The sequence below is a fragment of the Scyliorhinus torazame genome, chromosome 6 (assembly GCF_047496885.1).
Source record: "Scyliorhinus torazame isolate Kashiwa2021f chromosome 6, sScyTor2.1, whole genome shotgun sequence".
NCBI classification, from domain to species: Eukaryota; Metazoa; Chordata; class Chondrichthyes; order Carcharhiniformes; family Scyliorhinidae; genus Scyliorhinus; species Scyliorhinus torazame.
This window is the reverse complement of record NC_092712.1, coordinates 198,472,452-198,492,451: the sequence shown is the minus strand read 5'-3', so window position 1 is coordinate 198,492,451 and position 20,000 is coordinate 198,472,452. Positions and strand designations below refer to the sequence as shown.

Genomic DNA, 20,000 nt, shown 5'->3' with positions numbered 1-20,000 from the left:
ATAAGTATTTGGATTTGAATTTTGTTTATTGTCATGTGTACGAAGATACAGTGAAAAGTATTTTTCTGCGAGCAGCTCAACCAGATCATTAAGTACATGAAAAGAAAAGGAAATAAAAGAAAATACAGAATAAAAGAAAATACATAATCTAGGGCAACATAAGGTACACAATGTAACTACATAGCACTGGCATTGGTGAAGAATACAGGGGTATAGTGTTAATGAGGTTAGTCCATAAGAGGGTCGTTGAGGAGTCTGGTAACGGCGGGGAAGAAGCTGTTTTTGAGTCTGTTCGTGCCTGTCCTCAGACTTTTGTATCTCCTGCCGATGGAAGAAGTTGGAAGAGTGAGTAAGCCAGGTGGGAGGGTCATTGATTATGCTACCCGCTTTCCCCAGGCAGCGGGAGGTGTAGATGGAGTCAATGGATGGGAGTCAGGTTTGTGTGATGGACTGGGCTGTGTTCACAACTCTGAAGTTTCTTGCGGTCTTGGGCCGAGCAGTTGCATACCAGGCTGTGATGCAGCCCGATAGGATGCTTTCTATGGTGCATCTGTAAAAGTTGGTAAGAGTTAATGTGGGCATGCCCAATTTCCTTAGTTTCCTGAGGAAGTATAGGCGCTGTTGTGCTTTTTTAGTGGTAGGTTCGATGGGTGGACCAGGACAGGTTTTTGGAGATGTGTACCCCATGGAATTTGAAACTGCTAACCATCTCCACCTCTAAATGCTGGGAAGTATTATTCTCTTGATACTTTACTGTGACATTCACTTAATTAATATTATCTTGAAAAATCATTTGGTAGTTGGAAGTTACCTTCTTTTCTTAATATTAATTATCATGTTTATTCTATTAATTAACAAAGACAGACAAAATGATTTATCATTTTAGATGCATGTAATTTATTGTCATATTGTCTTTTTTATAATTCAGTAACATGACTCGCTGTTATGCTATTTTCTGCAAAGGTGGATATGCATCCCCCAACTGTAGGCTCTAATGTAGTAAAGACTGTGGATGATATTGACCAGAATCTGCCATTTTACAAATTGAGCTGTTTGGGGTAAGGAAATTATTGAAACAAAAACATTTTTATTGTCATTTTGAATTCGAAAAACAGAGTTTTGCATATAAATGACAATACAACAACGGTGATGGTAAGTAACAAATAGAAACGACAAAACATGAGCCCCTTGCTGTCACCGTAACCATGACTGAGGCCCCAATACTACTTTACATTTTTACAGTCGTGTTAATTTGTACAGTATTTTGACGGGTTCTTACTGGGGCTCCTACTGCTTGGTGGCAGGAGTTGCGCCCAACTTTAAATGTTGCTGGGTTCTTTCCTCTTGCTTGCCGGTTGTCTTTATTTCACTGGGTTCTCCTAACCAGCCCCGACCTATCATGGTACCCAGAAATGTGTGCCCGGGTCTCTGGGGGAACATTTTTGTCTCCTTGTGGAGAAAGTCACGCAGCTGCAGGTACCTAAGCTCGTTCCCTTTCAGGAGCTGGAGCCTCTCAGTGCATTTGTCCCAGAGTCGCCAGTCTGTTCGCCTTGTACATGTCCCCCCCCCCCCCCCCCCCCCCCCCCCCCCCCCCCGTAGGCAGCCAGAAGTATTCGGAGCTGGTGGCGCTTGTCCATGAGCGCTGTACAGGAGCTTCACCCATATAGTGAATTCGTCTCCGAACCCAAACCATTCAAGTACCTCCATCTTTCTCAGCTTCCAGGGAGATGATCATCCACCCCCCCCCCCCCCCCCCCTCCCCCTTCTCCGGCGCGTCACTCACAGGCCATTCAAAATGGCCACCTTCTGCTTCTGCTTTTTTTGCCATTTCCAAGTGTTATCTGTTGTAACCTATGCTCTACACCCCCAACTTCTCCCCCTGTACCACCCTGTCCTTGTGCTCGCCCTTCGTAGTTTTTCTCCCCCCCCCCCCCCCCCCCTCCGGGCTATACCCCCTTCTCTATAACCCTGGCACCTTCCTCTTTTTGCCCTTCGTTTTCCATGAATTTCTGCCTTTCCCCTCCATTCTGCCAGGCACTCCCTCTCTCTCAGGAGGTGTGCCGTGGCCACCTCCTTCACTGTACTCCCATATTCCAGCTTACTCTAGCGTTGAGGCTCCCATATTGATCAGATTCCCCTATTTAACCCTACGTCTGCCTCTTCCCCCACCTTCTCCACACATTTGCCTGCGTTCGTTCCTGCCTTTCTTGAGGTTCGCAGCCCGCAATCTGGCCATTGAATTCTATTCCTATTTGCTCAGACAGTTCTTTTGAACAAATGTATTGGCTTCCTCCAGGGCGTTGCAGTAGTATTCCTTCCCCTGGTGCATAACCCATAGCTTGGCAGGGTAGAGCATGCCAAATTGCACCATACTTTTGTACAGAGTGGCTTTGGCACTGTTAGATTGAGCCCGACGCTTGGCCAGGTCTGCCCCAATGTTTTTGGTACAAGCGAATGGAATGTCCTCTCGTGACTTTCGCCCAACTCAGGATCCGCTCTTTGTCCTGGTTCCTGTGGAGGCTCACGATTATCGCCCACGGTGAATCCCCACTTTGGCAGCTGCTGAAGCGACCTTTGGGCGCCGTCTGCCTCCAGTGGGCTTGGTGAAGCCCTCCTCGCTGACCAGATTCCCGAGCGCCGCTGCTGTATACTCCATGGGGTTCCTCTTCCCCCATTCCTTCTGCCAGCCCCAAGATTCTTAGGTTCTGTCGGCGCGATCTGTTTTCCTGGTCGTCAACTTTTTCTCTTAGCCCCTTGTGGGTCCTAATCAGGATCGCCCCCTCTGCCTCGAGTGCCGCGATCCGGTCCCCTTGGTCCGTGACGGCCTTCTCGAGGGGCGTGCCGTTGTATCCTGGGCCTCAAAGTCTCCTCTTCATCTTGGCCATTGCTTCCCTCATGGGGACTGTCACAGCTGCAACTGCTGTCTCAATGGCTGCCAGGATGTCTCCTTTCAGCTCCTCCCTGTGTCTTTGGCTCGGATGTGATGAAGCCCGTAAGCCTGTCCATCAGGGTTTTGGGCTGCGCTGGGAGCTTTGTGGGGTCGGCCCTACCTGGTTCAGTGCCTCCTCGTGTGGCTGTCAGCTCCGAGGCTGAGGTTTTCCGCTCCTTGCCTTTGTTGGCTTTTCAACTGAGCAGTTGACTTTTTCCCCATTTTTCTTGGTGTTAAGCTGGGGGATATTTTTGATGCCTGTTTGTTAGAGTTAAAAGGTCGTAACCGAGAATTTCATGCGAGAGCCACCTTTAGTGTGACCACTTAGCTCATGGCTGCCACCGGATGTGTAAGGAAATAATTTTGATTTGTAAAGTAATTTTGCATATATAAATCTACAGGTCTAGTGTCTGAAATCCGGCACCCCCAGGACCAAGGCTAGGGGCGCTATTTCCCCCCCCCCCCCCCCCTACGCCGGGTGGGAGAATCGCCGGGGCGCCACGCGAATCGCGCCACGCCGCCCCGACCCCTGCACTCTAATCTCCCACCTCCCGGAAACCAGCGGCGTGCGATTCGCACCGGGCCGCTCGGAGAACCGGCGAGTGGAGATTCTCTGGCCCGGATGGGCCGAGCGGCTGCTATGACACGACAGGTTCCCGCCGGCGGCGTCCACCCCTGGTCGCTGCCGGCGGTAACTCTGCGGGGGGGGGGCTCCTTCACCGGGGTGGCCTCTGATGGGGTCTGGCCCACGATCGGGGCCCACCAATCGGCCGATCGGCCTCTCTCCCCGCCCCCCCTGGCCTACCTCCTTCCGCGCGCGGCCCCAGAACACCGGCTCCATGTTGGTGAGGGGCCGGCGTGCGTAAGACGTTCCCCACGCATGCGCAGTATGGCGCGGCCCAACTGCACATGCGCAGAATTGGGCTGCCCCAACTGCGCATGCGCAGGTTGGCACGGCGCCCATTTGGCACCGCGCAAGGACACCGAAGCGGCGTGAACCGCTCCAGTGCCGTGCTGGCCCCCTGTGGGAGCCAGAATAGGTTGTGTCCAGGCCCTGTTTACGCCGTCGTGTCGACGGCGTTCACGACGGCGCGAACACTTGGCCTCAATATCGGAGAATCGCCCCCTAGATTTTGCATTGTCCACTGTTAGATTGGAGGGGCAGACATATGTTTTCTGATGTCGCAACTTTATCTAAGGACATGCAGGACGGAGAACTTATCTGGAATTCATAAAGCAGCATTGCTGGAGGCTTATTGCTGCTCAGCAGAATCCCACCCCCCATCATGTGATCCATTCACAAGGAATTAGTGAAAATAAACGCAGGTATATCCCAGGTTTTGGTTGGAAGGAATTAATGGACCCAGCTCCATTTGCAGGAGGGTTATTGACAAACATTGCTGAATACGTTGGCTAACATTTTTATTTTATTTTGGAAATTGGTGCAAAGGTCTTGTATTGAAACTCCATCGCTCTGATTCTAATTGTGAGTTCCCCAAGGCTGCAGACCTTTGAGCAGAGAGTCTCTGATTCTGTCTTTGGGTGGGACAGGCAGTTTTGTGTCTGGAGAATAGGGAAGGCTGGAGAAAAGCAGATCTGAAAGCACTGTATTGCACTTGAGACCTGTTTTGTGTACAACCTGTTAAATTTGCCCTCTGGGATCAGCCCAAGAATGGCCTCGTCATTCTCATACTTTGTTCTGGGAGTAGCAGCCAGATCTGGCCTTTTTTTTTTTGGACAATTTCGTTTTTTAGATCATGTACCTGTACCATGGTGCAATCTTTGATGCTGATACCAGTATTTGAAAATTTTCACTCCCCACTCACCTACATATGAATATCTAGACTTGTCCATTGTTCTGGCATTAAGTTGTAGAATTTATCTTCCAATTAACACCATGTTTTTACCAAAATATCTTCTGTATTTCAAATAAATGGAAAATTCTTAATATTTCCAGTCCTTTGTTTATTACAGCAATACTTGGGGCACGATCCAACGGACGCGCTGCGCCGGAAAAGCTGCTTTCCGCGGCACAGTGTGGTCGTTGAAAGCTGGGAGACCCTGCTCCCGGGATCTAGCTGGCTCACAATGCCTCGCGAGATTCAACGCAATCTCGTCAGACGCTGCGATGTGAATCCCACTCACAATGGGCGGGATCACCTTTTAGCAAATCTGCATATAATAGAGCGAGGCAGTTAGCCTCACTCTAATGTGCAGATTCCTGAGGTACCTGAGTCTTTGAAATTCAACCCCTTTGTCTCGGGGACCTCGGGCGAGCCCAACCCAACAAAGAACAAAGAAATGTACAGCACAGGAACAGGCCCTTCGGCCCTCCAAGCCCGTGCCGACCATACTGCCCGACTAAACTACAATCTTCTACACTTCCTGGGTCCGTATCCTTCTATTCCCATCCTATTCATATATTTGTCAAGATGCCCCTTAAATGTCCCTATCGTCCCTGCCTCCACTACCTCCTCCGGTAGTGAGTTCCAGGCACCCACTACCCTCTGCGTAAAAAACTTGCCTCGTACATCTACTCTAAACTTTGCCCCTCTCACCTTAAACCTATGCCCCCTAGTAATTGACCCCTCTACCCTGGGGAAAAGCCTCTGACTATCCACTCTGTCTATGCCCCTCATAATTTTGTATACCTCTATCAGGTCGCCCCTCAACCTCCTTCGTTCCAGTGAGAACAAACCGAGTTTATTCAATCGCTCCTCATAGCTTATGCCCTCCATACCAGGCAACATTCTGGTAAATCTCTTCTGCACCCTCTCTAAAGCCTCCACATCCTTCTGGTAGTGTGGCGACCAGAATTGAACACTATACTCCAAGTGTGGCCTAACTAAGGTTCTATACAGCTGCAACATGACTTGCCAATTCTTATACTCAATGCCCCGGCCAATGAAGGCAAGCATGCCGTATGCCTTCTTGACTACCTTCTCCACCTGTGTAGCCCCTTTCAGTGATCTGTGGACCTGTACTCCTCGATCTCTTTGACTTTCAATACTCTTGAGGGTTCTACCATTCACTGTATATTCCCTACCTGCATTAGCCCTTCCAAAATGCATTACCTCACATTTGTCCAGGTTAAACTCCATCTGCCATCTCTCCGCCCAAGTCTCCAGACAATCTAAATCCTGCTGTATCCTCAGACAGTCCTCATCGCTATCCGCAATTCCACCAACCTTTGTGTCGTCTGCAAACTTACTAATCAGACCAGTTACATTTTCCTCCAAATCATTTATATATACTACAAAGAGCAAAGGTCCCAGCACTGATCCCTGTGGAACACCACTGGTCACAGCCCTCCAATTAGAAAAGCATCCCTCCATTGCTACCCTCTGCCTTCTATGGCCTAGCCAGTTCTGTATCCACCTTGCCAGTTCACCCCTGATCCCGTGTGACTTCACCTTTTGTACTAGTCTACCATGAGGGACCTTGTCAAAGGCCTTACTGAAGTCCATATAGACAACATCTACTGCCCTACCTGCATCAATCATCTTAGTGACCTCCTCGAAAAACTCTATCAAGTTAGTGAGACACTCAACCTCTCCTCATAAGAAAATCCCTCTGTACCCAGGATCAATCAAGTGAACCTTCATTGGACTGCCTCCAATGCCAGTATATTGTGTCTTAAATAAGGGGACCAAAACTGTTCACAGTATTCCAAGTGTGGTCTAACTAGTGCCTTGTATAGTTTTAGCAGGACTTATGTATTTTTATTCCGTATTCCTTTTGAAATAAAGGCCAATATTCCATTTACCTTCTATATTACCTGCTGAACTTTATTTTCTAGTTTATTAGACTAGTATTAATTCTGAAAGTATTTTCTGGGTTCTGTGGGTACAGTAGCTAATTTGAAAAGGTATGTTGCTTTTAGAGATGAGCTGCATATACAGGTTAAATAAGCAATGATTAATTCCTCCACAGTACGAAGTCTTGCAACACCAGGTTAAAGTCCAACAGGTTTGTTTCGATGTCACTAGCTTTCGGAGCGCTGCTCCTTCCTCAGGTGAATGAAGAGGTATGTTCCAGAAACACATATATAAACAAATTCAAAGATGCCAAACAATGCTTGGAATGCGACCATTAGCAGGTGATTAAATCTTTACAGATCCAGAGATGGGGTAACCCCAGGTTAAAGAGGTGTGAATTACATCAAGCCAGGACAGTTGGTAGGATTTCGCAGGCCAGATGGTGGGGGTTGAATGTAATGTGACGTGAATCCCAGGTCCCGGTTGAGGCCGCACTCATGTGTGCGGAACTTGGCTATAAGTTTCTGCTCGGCGATTCTGCATTGTTGCGCGTCCTGAAGGCCGCCTTGGAGAACGCTTACCCGGGGATCAGAGGCTGAATGCCCTTGACTGCTGAAGTGTTCTCCGACTGGAAGGGAACATTCCTGCCTGGTGATTGTTGCGCGATGTCCGTTCATTCGTTGTCGCAGCGTCTGCATGGTCTCGCCAATGTACCACGCTTCGGGACATCCTTTCCTGCAGCGTATGAGTAGACAACGTTGGCCGAGTCGCACGAGTACGTACCGCGTACCTGGTGGGTGGTGTTCTCACGTGTAATAGTGGTATCCATGTCAATGATCTGGCACCAAATTCGCACCCCAATATGCCAACATCTTCATGCACAAGTTTGAACAGGACCTACTCACCGCACAGGACCTTCAACCGACGTTATACACCAGATACATCGATGACATTTTTTTCCTTTGGACCCACGGCGAAGAATCACTGAAACGACTACACGATGACATTAATAAGTTCCATCCAACCATCAGACTCACCATGGACTACTCTCCAAAATCAGTTGCACTCTTGGACACACTCGTCTCCATCAAGGATGGTCACCTCAGCACTTCGCTTTACCGCAAACCCACGGATAACCTCATGATGCTCCACTTCTCCAGCTTCCACCCTAAACACATTAAAGAAACCATCCCCTATGGACAAGCGCTCCGTATACACAGGATCTGCTCAGACGAGGAGGAGCGTAACAAACATCTACAGACGTTGAAAGATGCCCTCGTACGAACGGGATATGGCACTCGACTCATCGATCGACAGTTCCAACGTGCCACAGCGAAAAACCGCACCGACCTCCTCAGAAGACAAACATGGGACACAACCGACAGAATACCCTTCGTCGTCCAGTACTTCCCCGGAGCGGAGAAACTACGTCATCTTCTTCACAGCCTTCAACACGTCATTGATGACGATGCACATCTTGCCAAGGTCATCCCCACATCCCCACTACTTGCCTTCAAACAACCGCGCAACCTCAAACGAACCATTGTTTGCAGCAAACTACCCAGTCTTCAGAACAGTGACCACGACACCACACAACCCTGCCATGGCAATCTCTGCAAGACGTGCCAGATCATTGACATGGATACCACTATTACACGTGAGAACACCACCCACCAGGTACGCGGTACGTACTCGTGCGACTCGGCCAACGTTGTCTACCTCATACGCTGCAGGAAAGGATGTCCCGAAGCGTGGTACATTGGCGAGACCATGCAGACGCTGCGACAACGAATGAACGGACATCGCGCAACAATCACCAGGCAGGAATGTTCCCTTCCAGTCGGAGAACACTTCAGCAGTCAAGGGCATTCAGCCTCTGATCTCCGGGTAAGCGTTCTCCAAGGCGGCCTTCAGGACGCGCAACAACGCAGAATTGCCGAGCAGAAACTTATAGCCAAGTTCCGCACACATGAGTGCGGCCTCAACCGGGACCTGGGATTCATGTCACATTACATTCATCCCCCACCATCTGGCCTGCGAAATCCTACCAACTGTCCTGGCTTGATGTAATTCACACCTCTTTAACCTGGGGTTACCCCATCTCTGGATCTGTAAAGATTTAATCACCTGCTAACGGTCGCATTCCAAGCATTGTTTGGCATCTTTGAATTTGTTTATATATGTGTTTCTGGAACATACCTCTTCATTCACCTGAGGAAGGAGCAGCGCTCTGAAAGCTAGTGACATCGAAACAAACCTGTTGGACTTTAACCTGGTGTTGTAAGACTTCGTACTGTGCTCACCCCAGTCCAACGCCGGCATCTCCACATCACAATTCCTCCACAGCACTGTAAGCCAATTCTTTTTTTTTAAGTCCAGTATATTGAAAGTGCTTCCATTCACAAACGAGCACAGATTTCCCATGATTTGCTTATATCACCTCAAACGGAAGTGATTTAAAACAAAATCTGCCCTAAAGGAAACACTATAAATGCTATATTAAGATTCATTTATATTTTGAATATTTGCTTTCAGCATAATCTTCAAGTCTAACACTAAAGTTTTCTTATCCCCTGGGAAACTTGTGTGTTTTTACATTGCTCTTTTATGGTATGGAAGTCAAGTTTCCATGCTTGATTTGAATATTTCAGCTGTAGGAGATAATTTGCTTACCTCTAGTTGTGGAATAACTGGTTGCAATGATCTGGCAGATGAAGGCCAGTTTCCGGTTTTTCGTCAGGTGTGCTACACTCCAGTGCATGTGTGCCAGTGAATCTGCGTGCTTGCATTGGAAAAAATGTATTAATATTTTTCCATTGTCATTAAAGAATACATTTCATGTGGAGAGAATCTTATCAATTTGGTTATTAATATACTTTTTTTTTTTTTTAAATTTGTTTTCTACAGGATGTGGGCTTTGCTGGCTAGGCCAGCATTTATTGCTCATCCCCAGTTGACCTTCAGAAGGTGGTGATGAGCTGCGTTATTGAACCCTTTGAAAATTTTACATATAGATATTTGCAGTGAGTGACTTGGTTTTTTTATCCACAACGTAGTTTTTTAATGACATTATAATATATTAAATGTAATGTCTTGCAGAGGGATTCATGAACTTGCCAGGTCAACATTTGAGCACATCTCTCTCAGCCTATTGGGCCACCCACTTTCATGGGAAATTGCTTCAATTGCACAGGGTCTCCGAAGTGGAGGAGTACTGCTTACAGGAATAAAGGTGACCAGTCTACACTTTTTTTCTACAGAATTCCTGTGGGGAAACTAGCACACAACATTTTATTTTAGCATTTGGCAGCATTCAAATACAATTGCACAGAATTTGTTTCCACATTATATTAACTTTGAACCAACCTTAAGTTGCTTGAAGTACCAATTGATATGAGTACCCAACAATTGTGGCATCTGGGTCCTCCTGAATATTTGGTTGGGGAGCTAGACCATCATACCCATGAAATTTAAGGATAGAGGAAGATAGAGGGAATGACAGAAGAAAATAGAGTGAATTAGAGTTAAATTCGATACAGAAAGAAAAAAACGTTAGGGCAAGACAGGTTTTTTTTTGCATTCTGTCAACCCAAAGGAAAAGAAAGAAGAAATTAAATAAAATTAAAACTTAAAAACCTGAATTGAAATGTTCAGGATATTAATTGTTTCCCTTCTGAGCCTCAAAGTTTAAACTTCTTGTCAGGTTCATAATCATCTAATTAGCAGTGTCCTTACAATGAAATAACACCCTATATGTCTGCCGTGAGAGTCCTTTGTATTTGGGTCAAATATTCAGCAATTTAATGCTCGCAGGGAGGTTCAGGGCAAACTCCTGTCTTTGTGCAAATCATCCAGCAGAAAGTTGGATGGTGATCAGCATGAAGAGAGCAGAATAAAGATCAGGTTGGAAGTGAGGAATGGAAACAATGAGGTTGAAAATTGGGAGAGTGGGAATCTCTGGTTAGCGAATAATGGAGGCGTTGAGGAGGGAGCAGTTTTAAGTAAGTGATGGGGACCTCTGGTGGGCATTCTCCATTTTTCTTTTTCTCTCACTCTTGTTCTCTCCTATCTCTCTTGCTCTCATTTGTTCACTCTTCCTCCCTGATCCACTGTCTCTCTCCATTTTATTTCCTCACCTCTACCTGACCCTGTCCCAATGTTAGTCGTAATCTCTTGTCAGGAAGAGATGATGGGAAGTTGTTTGCATGCTTAATATAGTGCATTTATTAGACAATTTCTTCTGAACTTGTGAAGTTATTAAACGGAGTCAACCAGGCACGGAGTTGTGCAGCTGAAACTGACTGCCCTCACCATCACCTTCCCTGTAATTCAGCACTTCTTTCTGGTTCTTTTTAACTCACTCCCAACCAGAGCCTTCATCCTCTGTTACCTTTGAAAACTCACAGACACCTGATGACACAGTAAAACTCTCGGGCAAGAATAAATCTAGAAAGATTTACATACTGCTCTCAAAAGACTAGTTCATTTATATTACCTAGTTCTTTAAATGGCTGTAGGCTTTAAAGTTCTGTAGCAGTACATTTCTTGCCTAAGATGAACGAACTCCCAAACTGAATGTTGCTACCAATTAGAGCATGTCCATAATTTTCAAATTGTGCTGACTCTAGATGGAGTCAGTCATTTAAAAAAAAATTTTTTAATTATAAATTTAGAGTACCCAATTCATTTTTCCAATTAAGGAGCAATTTAGCGTGGCTAATTCACCTACCCTGCACATCTTTTGGGTTGTGGGGGCAAAACCCACGCAAACACTGGGAGAATGTGCAAACTCCACACGGCCAGTGACCCAGAGCCGGGATCGAACCTGGGACCTCGGCACCGTGAGGCTGCAGTGCTACCACTATGCCACCGTGCTGCCCTCTCTGGAGTCAGTCATGGGACAGTCACGTAGGCAGCAGTTCCATTCTATCTCACTTCTAGGCTCTAGCTTCATTGATTATTTAGACTGTGATTGTTGATCTTTTTCAGGTAGTCTGTCGGCATGATTTCTAATTTACTGTTGTAATCTAATATTTATATTCTCTGATGGCCCTTTTTGCCCTGCACTCCTGCCTTCGATCTTTCCTCTCCATATTTACTCTTTATAGCTATTGTTTTTGGAACTTCCTCTGTTGTTACTCCATGGCTCATAGAGCACAGTAAATCGTCTATGAAGGATTCTCTGAGGCTGAACAGGGCTAAAACTTGTTTTTAATCTAAGGCACTCCAGGCAGGCAGGCTGAACGGAACCTGAATGAAGGCAGCAATTTACTTTGGGGTTTCCACTGGCTGTGTAAGACCTGAACATTGGGGGCTGGAGACTTAAGACCATTGAAGCTATTACAAACAGATCTTAAGTTTCACCTTTATCAGACCTGGGGCCTTCCTGATTTACATGGTTCATCAACTTACTTTGGGATAGCCAAACAGAATAAAGTGTCTTCAAAGAAAACATTATTTATGAAGTAGATGTCTATGCATTTCTGTGGTTATTAAGCAACTTGGAAAAAAAAATGTGTTCATAACCTCTGTCATTTATAAAAGTTAATATATGACATTGGAAATTCAATTTTTACAGGGCAGTGGGAAAACTACTTTAGCAAAGGCCATTTGCAGAGAGGCATCAGATAAACTGGAAGCACATGTGGAAATGATCGACTGTAAAACATTGCGAGGTAAGAATAACTGACAATTAAATGCACTTGATGAGACTGATAGAAACTAATGATTTAGTTCATTAGAATAAAGGTTCTAAAGAACAAAGGTAATCTTAGTAGACTTGCAAAGATATAAAGGGCAAAATTCTCCACTTTGTGCTGCTGGTAGCGGAGTTGCCAAGGAGGCGGAAAATCCAGCGGTGGTGAAGAAAACGGGATTGGCGCCGTTTCCGATGCTCTGGCCCCACGCTGGTGTCTGGATTGAGGTTTGTGCCCCATGCTAGTGGGAGGATGTGAATGGACTATTATTATCCACTTAGCAGACTGGGCACCATATTCCCTAGGCCTGCGTGATTCTCTGACCCTCTGGGCTAGGAATCACGTGGGCGAGAATCAGTACAGGTCTTGACACGCATGACCCTGACGTGGTGGACCTCGCAGTATGCCAAGGGGGTAACTCTTTAAGGGAATTTCCCCCTAAGTTCACCCGAGGATCACCTCTCCCCAACAATGCCAGACCTGCCCACCCACCCCCACCACCATAAGGGATCCCCTAAATAAAGAGACACTTCCCCCCCCCCCCCCCCACCACACACACACACACACACACACACACACAATCAGAGACCCTGTAAATAAGGAGAGAGACCCCTGTCAGGCAGCCCCCCAGAAACTAGAGAGCAGTCCAGACGAGGCAGTGAAATAAATCACTACTTTAACACTCACCTGGGCAATACACCTGTTGGCTCAGACACAGGAAGCACCACCTGTCAATTCCTGGGAAGAGAAAACCAGTCAACTGTGTTTAATCCCCCTCAGATCTTTGATCTGCAAGCCTGTGATTGACAGCTTCCACACATACACACAGCTGTCAGTATTGCTCCATTCATCTCCCTTCATGGCTGAGTAACTCTGAAGTGCTTTAACTGCAATGTTTATAAACATCAAGCTTTGTTTGACAGCTTCTTGTCCCTATTCTACCCTGACCCAAAGGTCATATTCCTTAGCTTATCATGGACACACCCATAGATAGTCACCAATTTCCTGGCTTAAGTGTCACATTCCCTACTGCAACCACTATAGTGTATTTAACTGCAAACACATCTTAAAACTTAAACCAACTTTGTCAAGCCTGCATTACAATCCCAGACCAGACCCCAACAGTGGTTAGGATACTCAACTGAAATCCAAATGTTTAATTTTAATTTTGTAAGACAGTGAGGAAAGGTTGCTCCGCTCCAGGAGTGATTGCATGAAGAAATAGGGCTATGGTATTTTAAAAACAAAACTTTATTACTAACACAGTGTAAAAATCTTTAACATCACACCCAAAAATAGCTTATGATTGCACTTTAAACAATACCCAGTGAATAGAATACCCTTACTTGCTATCTTTATACCCATTTGAACGACAAGGAAATAAACCATCTCAGCTCTCAATCCACCCTAATATCAATGGCACAGAAGAACACTTGGTTTACAGAGTTATTCTTTGAGAAAGAGATCTCTTGACACTGCTTTATAGAACAAATCTGGTCCAATCCCTTACAGAAACTTTGGCTGGATGATTTCAAAAGCTGATTTCAACTGGCTTGATTCCTCTCCCCTTTGTCCTCAAACACATCTGCACTGCCATAAACACAGTTAATCTCTTTCAACTAATTAACAGTGAGAGCAGAACTGTTTCACTGTGCACACTTTCAGCCAGATCAGAACGGATATGCTTTCGCAAAAACCCTGTGCCGTAGCTCCACCAAACAATGACACCATCTCACCAAGCTGACACTGGGATTCTCTGGTCCTGCCGGCAGCGTACCCCCAACCGTGGGTTTCCTGACGGCGTGGCGTGGCTTCAAAGGGAAATAGTCCTGCCACCAGGGAATGGCACAGTGACTCCTGACAGCAGGAAATGGTGCCTCCTGCCGCCAGGGAACGGCGCGGTGCCTTCTGCCGCCATCGAACGGCGTGGTGCCTCCTGCCGCCAGGGAACAGCGCGGTGCCTCCTGCTGCCAGGGGACGGCGCGGTGCCCAATAACCCCTTAACCTAACCTATACATCTTTGGGCATTAAGGTCAAATTTTAGCATCGCCAATCCAACTAACCACACATCTTTGGACTGTGGGAGGAAACCCATGCAGATAGGGGGAGAAAGTGCAAACTACACACAGTCACCCAAGGCTGGAATTGAACCTGGGCCCCTGGTGCTTTGAAGCAGCAGTGCAAACCACCGTGCCACCCGTTGTCTGCACCATGGTGTCAATACCATCAGCGATGCTCCTCCATGACTGGGCCACGCTCTGCAGTTCCTCTGCAATGTAGCCATTAGGACTCGTCCAATCGGCTATGCACCCACTGTCACTGACACCCTCTCCTCAATCTCCCAATTGTGTCCTAGCATCTGCATCAGCTCTGAGAAAACCTTGTCCAGAAGCTCGGCATCTGACTGGGACTCAGCAGAGCCCTGGAATCCAGCACACCTCCGACTGCTGACTCCCTTGGATGTTACTGTCGCCACCTGACGTACATCAGCAACTTTGTGGTGCTCACCAGATTGTGCCCCAGAAGCTATCCACTAATGTCGTCCACCAAAATGTGTGCCCCTGTACTGGTGGAAGGTGGGGGTGATTGCTGTGATATCTCGATGATGGTCTCCTCGGAGCTCTCCTCCGAGATCGTCTCCAGGGTGGCGGAGGGGGGAACAACTCTGGATGGCCTGGCCCCGTCAGATGGAGATCCTGCAAGACAATGGTCATGTGGTTAGTGAGTGGAAAGGATCATTTTGTCTGGCATGGACCACTCACTTGAGACAATTCATCTTTGCCCTTTCCCGCTTAGTATGGGCTAACTTATCCTGCGGGAGAAAAAGAGAGGGCTTTGTGAGCTAGACGCATGATGGATCAGGCGGATCGATAGCAGGTGGCATGTGTGGGCATTGCAATTGGACATTAAGGAGTTGAAATGAAATGAAAATCGCTTATTGTCACAAGTAGGCTTCAAATTAAGTTACTGTGAAAAGCCCCTAGTCGCCGCATTCCGGCGCCTGTTCGGGGAGGCTGGTACGGGAATTGAATCGTGCTGCTGGCCTGCCTTGGTCTGCTTTCAAAGCCAGCGATTTAGCCCTGTGCAAAACAGCCCCTGGGGCTGGCAGTGGAACTGATCACAAATCACAGATAATACAGTGTATAAGAGGCCCTTCATCCCATCGAGTCTGCACTGACACATGAAAAACACCTGACCTGCCTACCTAATCCCATTGGCTCCCAGCCTTGAATGTTATCCTTCCTATAACATGGCGACCATACTTGCACAGTATTCCAGCTGTTGCCTCACCAAAGTTCTATGCAACTCTAACATGGCCTCTGTGCTTTTGTAATCAATGTCTCAATTAATAAAGACAAGTGCCCCATATGCCTTTTTCATCACCCCATTAACCAGCCCTTCTACCTTCAGAAATCAATGGACAAACACGCCAGGGACTCTTTGTTCCTCGGACCTTCCCAGTGTCATACCATTCATTGAATGCTTCCTTATCAAATTTCTCCTTCCAAAGTGTATCACCTCACTTTTCAGGTTAAAATTCCATCTCCCCCTTGACCATCCCATCCAATTGCTCCCTTTGTACTTGCTAAAAGTCTCTCTTTTCCTTTTTTCCTTCTCATCGTATCCTGAATATCTCTGGTCCATGGTTCCCTGCTCTCTCTCTCTCTCTCTCTCTCTCTCTCTCTCTCTCTCTCTCTCTCTCTCTCTCTCTCTCTCTCTCTCTCTCTCTCTCTCTCTCTCTCTCCTCTCCTCTTTCCCCCCCCCCCCCCCCCCCCCCTGCTGAGGCGTGACAGCCATTGATGGTGAGACACTCGTGGGCGCTCATTTTCGGCTCTAAGTGCCATTAAGTACAGGCCAGGATCTCGCCAACAGAGCCGTTGAGGAACACCCTTCCAATCGCGCCCAAAATGACACTTAGAAATGTTTCTGTTAAGTCGAATCCATTGTCTTCAGCTTCTGCCACAAACTTCATTCCCATGTTACTGACTCCATCCTTACTATTCAATCCTGAACATCTGAGTAATACATATTCTATGACAAAAAAAAACACCCTCTAACATTGCCTGCCTCGACCTCCAACTCTGACCACCTGCTATTGAGATTTTTATCCTTGCCTTTTAAACCTCCAGACTTAACTATTCCAATGCTTTCTCACCAGCCTTTCAGCCTTTATAAACTCCAGCTCATCGTTAAATTTCAACTACCATCCCACACCAAGTCCTGATCAGTCATTACACCTATCCTCCCTGACTATTGTCACTCAACATTTCCAATCATCCATGTGGTTTAATCCTTTCATGGCCATGGGCCTCACTATAACGTGCAACTTTCCGAAGCCTTGCCTACCCCCACCCCACCCTTCAGAACCACGTTCTTCTGACTCTGACCCCCTTCCCTTTCCCCTGCCATTGGTGGCTATACCTTCAACCATCAATGCCCTAAGTCTGGCATATGCTTCTTAAAATACTCTGCCTCTCTACTTCCTTTCTCCTACTTTGACGACTTTCCTTAAAGCCCATCTATAACTCAAACACCGTCGAATTTAGTTCTATGTTAAAGGAGCTAATTAACTATTTTGTTGTTTGTTCAGTACAGCTGGAATATTTTGTTTGTGTTGCATGAGTAACTCACTTGATTAGTTCTCTTCCTCATGAATCATCCAGAACAGTGGCTTCTGTTCTTTTGCCTGAGTCTTTTCTTTTCATTTGGATGGACTCAAGTAGTGAGTATGTATAGAAAACTGTCAAATGTTTTTTGTAATCTTCAATATGAAGTTACATTTTATGTGTTTAAAGAAATTTAATTAAATATTTTGTTTTGGACATATATGTTGAAGAAAGAAAGAGTTTGTGTGTAATTGTGATTGTAAATTGTATTAATTTATTTTTATATCCAGGTAAAAGAGCTGAAAATATCCGTAAGAAATGGGAAGATACTTTCACAGAGGCAGCGTGGAGACAGCCTTCCATTGTTCTGTTGGATGACTTGGATCATATTGCTGGAGCTGCCTCTACTCCAGAACATGAACACAGTGCCCAGGCTATTCTTAGCAAGCAGCTTTCTCAAAGTAATTGCTTTCATTTAACATTTTTTATTGCTTTTCAGGTAACAGGCCAATAACATTTAATGGAACCATATTACTCCAAAACTGGCAAACCATAATACAGGCTGATTAATTGTTGAAAAAATTCTATCTGATTAATTTGATTGTACAAAAGTTGTCAAAATACTTCTAACTCGCAGCAATAGATATACTGGAGCAGGTTGGAATGAATATGGAAACCCAACAACAGGGGTTTAAGTTTGGATATTCTGTATTGGAGAGATAAATGGATTTTTATACACTGTAGACAACAGGACAGTATCACATGAGCACCGTGGTTTTACATGTTTTCTTATTAAAGATTTTTTTACATTTACCATTACTTATGATAATTAGAAAACTCTTGAAAAGTCCCTCTGATATGGGTAGGTTAGTTTCGGAGAATGCCAAGAATGTAATTATGTAAATACTTGTTATTGCATACCAACTGCTAGCATTTCTTGGGAAATTAGCACTTTATGTGCTTTATGGAAATTGTTTTTTTTTAAAGTTCCTTCCTTTTATTGTGTAGGTATTTGGTAGGTTAACAGATGCCATCCTTATGCCAATCACTAGGAAGTATTAAAGATCTGTGCAAGCTGACTTGCCCTATACTTCGTCCTTTTTCAACTGAGATCTAAGCTTGGAAATAGAAGGACAATTGCTGCGCCCTTTCCATTTGTTGGTAAATTTGAAGGAGCTATCATTGATTAAATACAAATATTGTAAATTGACTCCTCTACTGGGCTAAGATGACTGAGCAAATTTAATGTTTATTTAACTCCCCATAACTTGCATAAGTTTTTGACCATTGTAGAATTTTCCAAAATTGGGCAGTGTTAGAAACCACAATGGGAAAAACAAATTGGGCAACATATGAAAATATATTTGAACTACCTCTATATAAACATAAAAAATCTGAGTGGTAGGAATTTAATTAATATTTTAACTGTGGATTGGGAAATGCATTCTTTGGTTGTGGGATAAAATATGCAATACTCTGGATGATTTTGAATGTTTTAACTCATCTGTGCAATCTCTTTTTCAGTTTTGAAGCATTTGATCGCTGTGGCAGTTTCACAAGGGACTCTTATTGCATTGATAGCCACCAGCATTTCTGAGTATACTTTGCATCCCTCTCTTGTTTGTGCTGAAGGATCTCACATATTTCAGTGCATCCAGGGTATTTCACTTCCAAACCAGGTAAATCAACTTCCTAAGTACTTCAAACTAATTCACACTACATCATTATTTGAATCATAGAGTCATTTTTTTCTTTGTAAATGTTCTGTACCTTTAGATACATGTAGTGTATTATTCATTACAGAGTTAAATTAACGTTTAAAAAAATATAAATGGAAGAAAAAATAATTCTAATGTTTTGAATGTTTAGTATTGCAGATTCCTATTTCAAGATTTGAAGATGAGCTATGTGATTTCTCAAATAGTGCATCAACTGTGTGTCTAATAGAAAGGAGCTATTTAATATGTCCACTTAGACCGCACGCACTAGACTGTTTTAAAACCAATAGAAACTTGGAAGAGAGACAAACATGAGGGGATATCTGTTGTCTCCATTCCTTTTCCATGCTGCTGAATACTGGTTTATTTTGAGAAACCATCCATTTTTGCATAAACAATGAATTTGTTAAAATCAATGGTACTATGCTCAGATGAACCAAAATTGTCTTGTAAACTGATACTGGAGTAACTTGGACGGAAACTGAGACCAAAATATTGCTCATTAATTATTTTCAGTTTTATCTTTTTAAAGAGATGGAATCTAATTGTATCTATGTATCAGTATTCTAACCAATTTGTCTCCTAATATTTAAGTTATTTTTGTTTCTCCTTGAAGCAGGTACCATTTATGTAGAACCATAAATTATAACCTATACTGTTTGTGACTTTATCATTGTGCTCTTGGACATTTGTGCTTTGAGCTAAGAAATACTGGATTCCATGGAAGTACAATTTACCAGGTCATGTTTGAAATTAATAAATATTTCTCTTTGGTTACTAGGATCAGCGAGTGCAACTCTTAACCTCCGTAATTCAAAATAAAACCATTATACCATTGGAGACATTGCAAAACATTGACCTTCAAGGATTGGCTAAAGCAACTGAAGGCTTTGTAGCAAGAGATTTTATCATGCTGATGGAACGGGCTTTGCACACTCACGTATTGACTAGTAAAAACAACAAAGAACAAGGTATGGCTACAAATAGAGACTTAAATGGCAATATCATAAATTAGAATACAGTTACCTGGCTGTATATTTCTGTAATAACATATGAAGTTAACTGAAAACACTTCTAGCTGTCGTTATAGAGAACCTTTATTCTGTATAATTCTGGTACAGGTATTACAATAGGTTCTGGTCTTGACCTCTTTTGTCACATTTTGTTTGTCAACCAGTAATTCTAGCCATAAGCCAATGTATTTAAAACATTAAATATTTATAATATATTACAAAAATCATAGCTGCCTACACTTCCTGTTTCAGAACTTTACTCATTTTTTGGAAGATATC

General features: G+C 44.7%; 1 protein-coding gene across 4 annotated transcripts in view; it reads left to right on the top strand.

The window, feature by feature from the left end:
* The window catches only part of pex1 (peroxisomal biogenesis factor 1), a 129,340-nt gene that overhangs the window by 48,396 nt on the left and 60,944 nt on the right, over nt 1–20,000 (top strand). For all 4 annotated transcript variants that reach the window (XM_072509280.1, XM_072509279.1, XM_072509278.1 and 1 more), the window contains exons 9-14: nt 964–1,058; nt 9,787–9,919; nt 12,266–12,362; nt 17,281–17,451; nt 18,515–18,669; nt 19,490–19,679. In XM_072509280.1, coding sequence (XP_072365381.1) covers nt 964–1,058; nt 9,787–9,919; nt 12,266–12,362; nt 17,281–17,451; nt 18,515–18,669; nt 19,490–19,679 — 841 coding nt within the window. The remainder of the gene's footprint in view (nt 1–963; nt 1,059–9,786; nt 9,920–12,265; nt 12,363–17,280; nt 17,452–18,514; nt 18,670–19,489; nt 19,680–20,000) is intronic.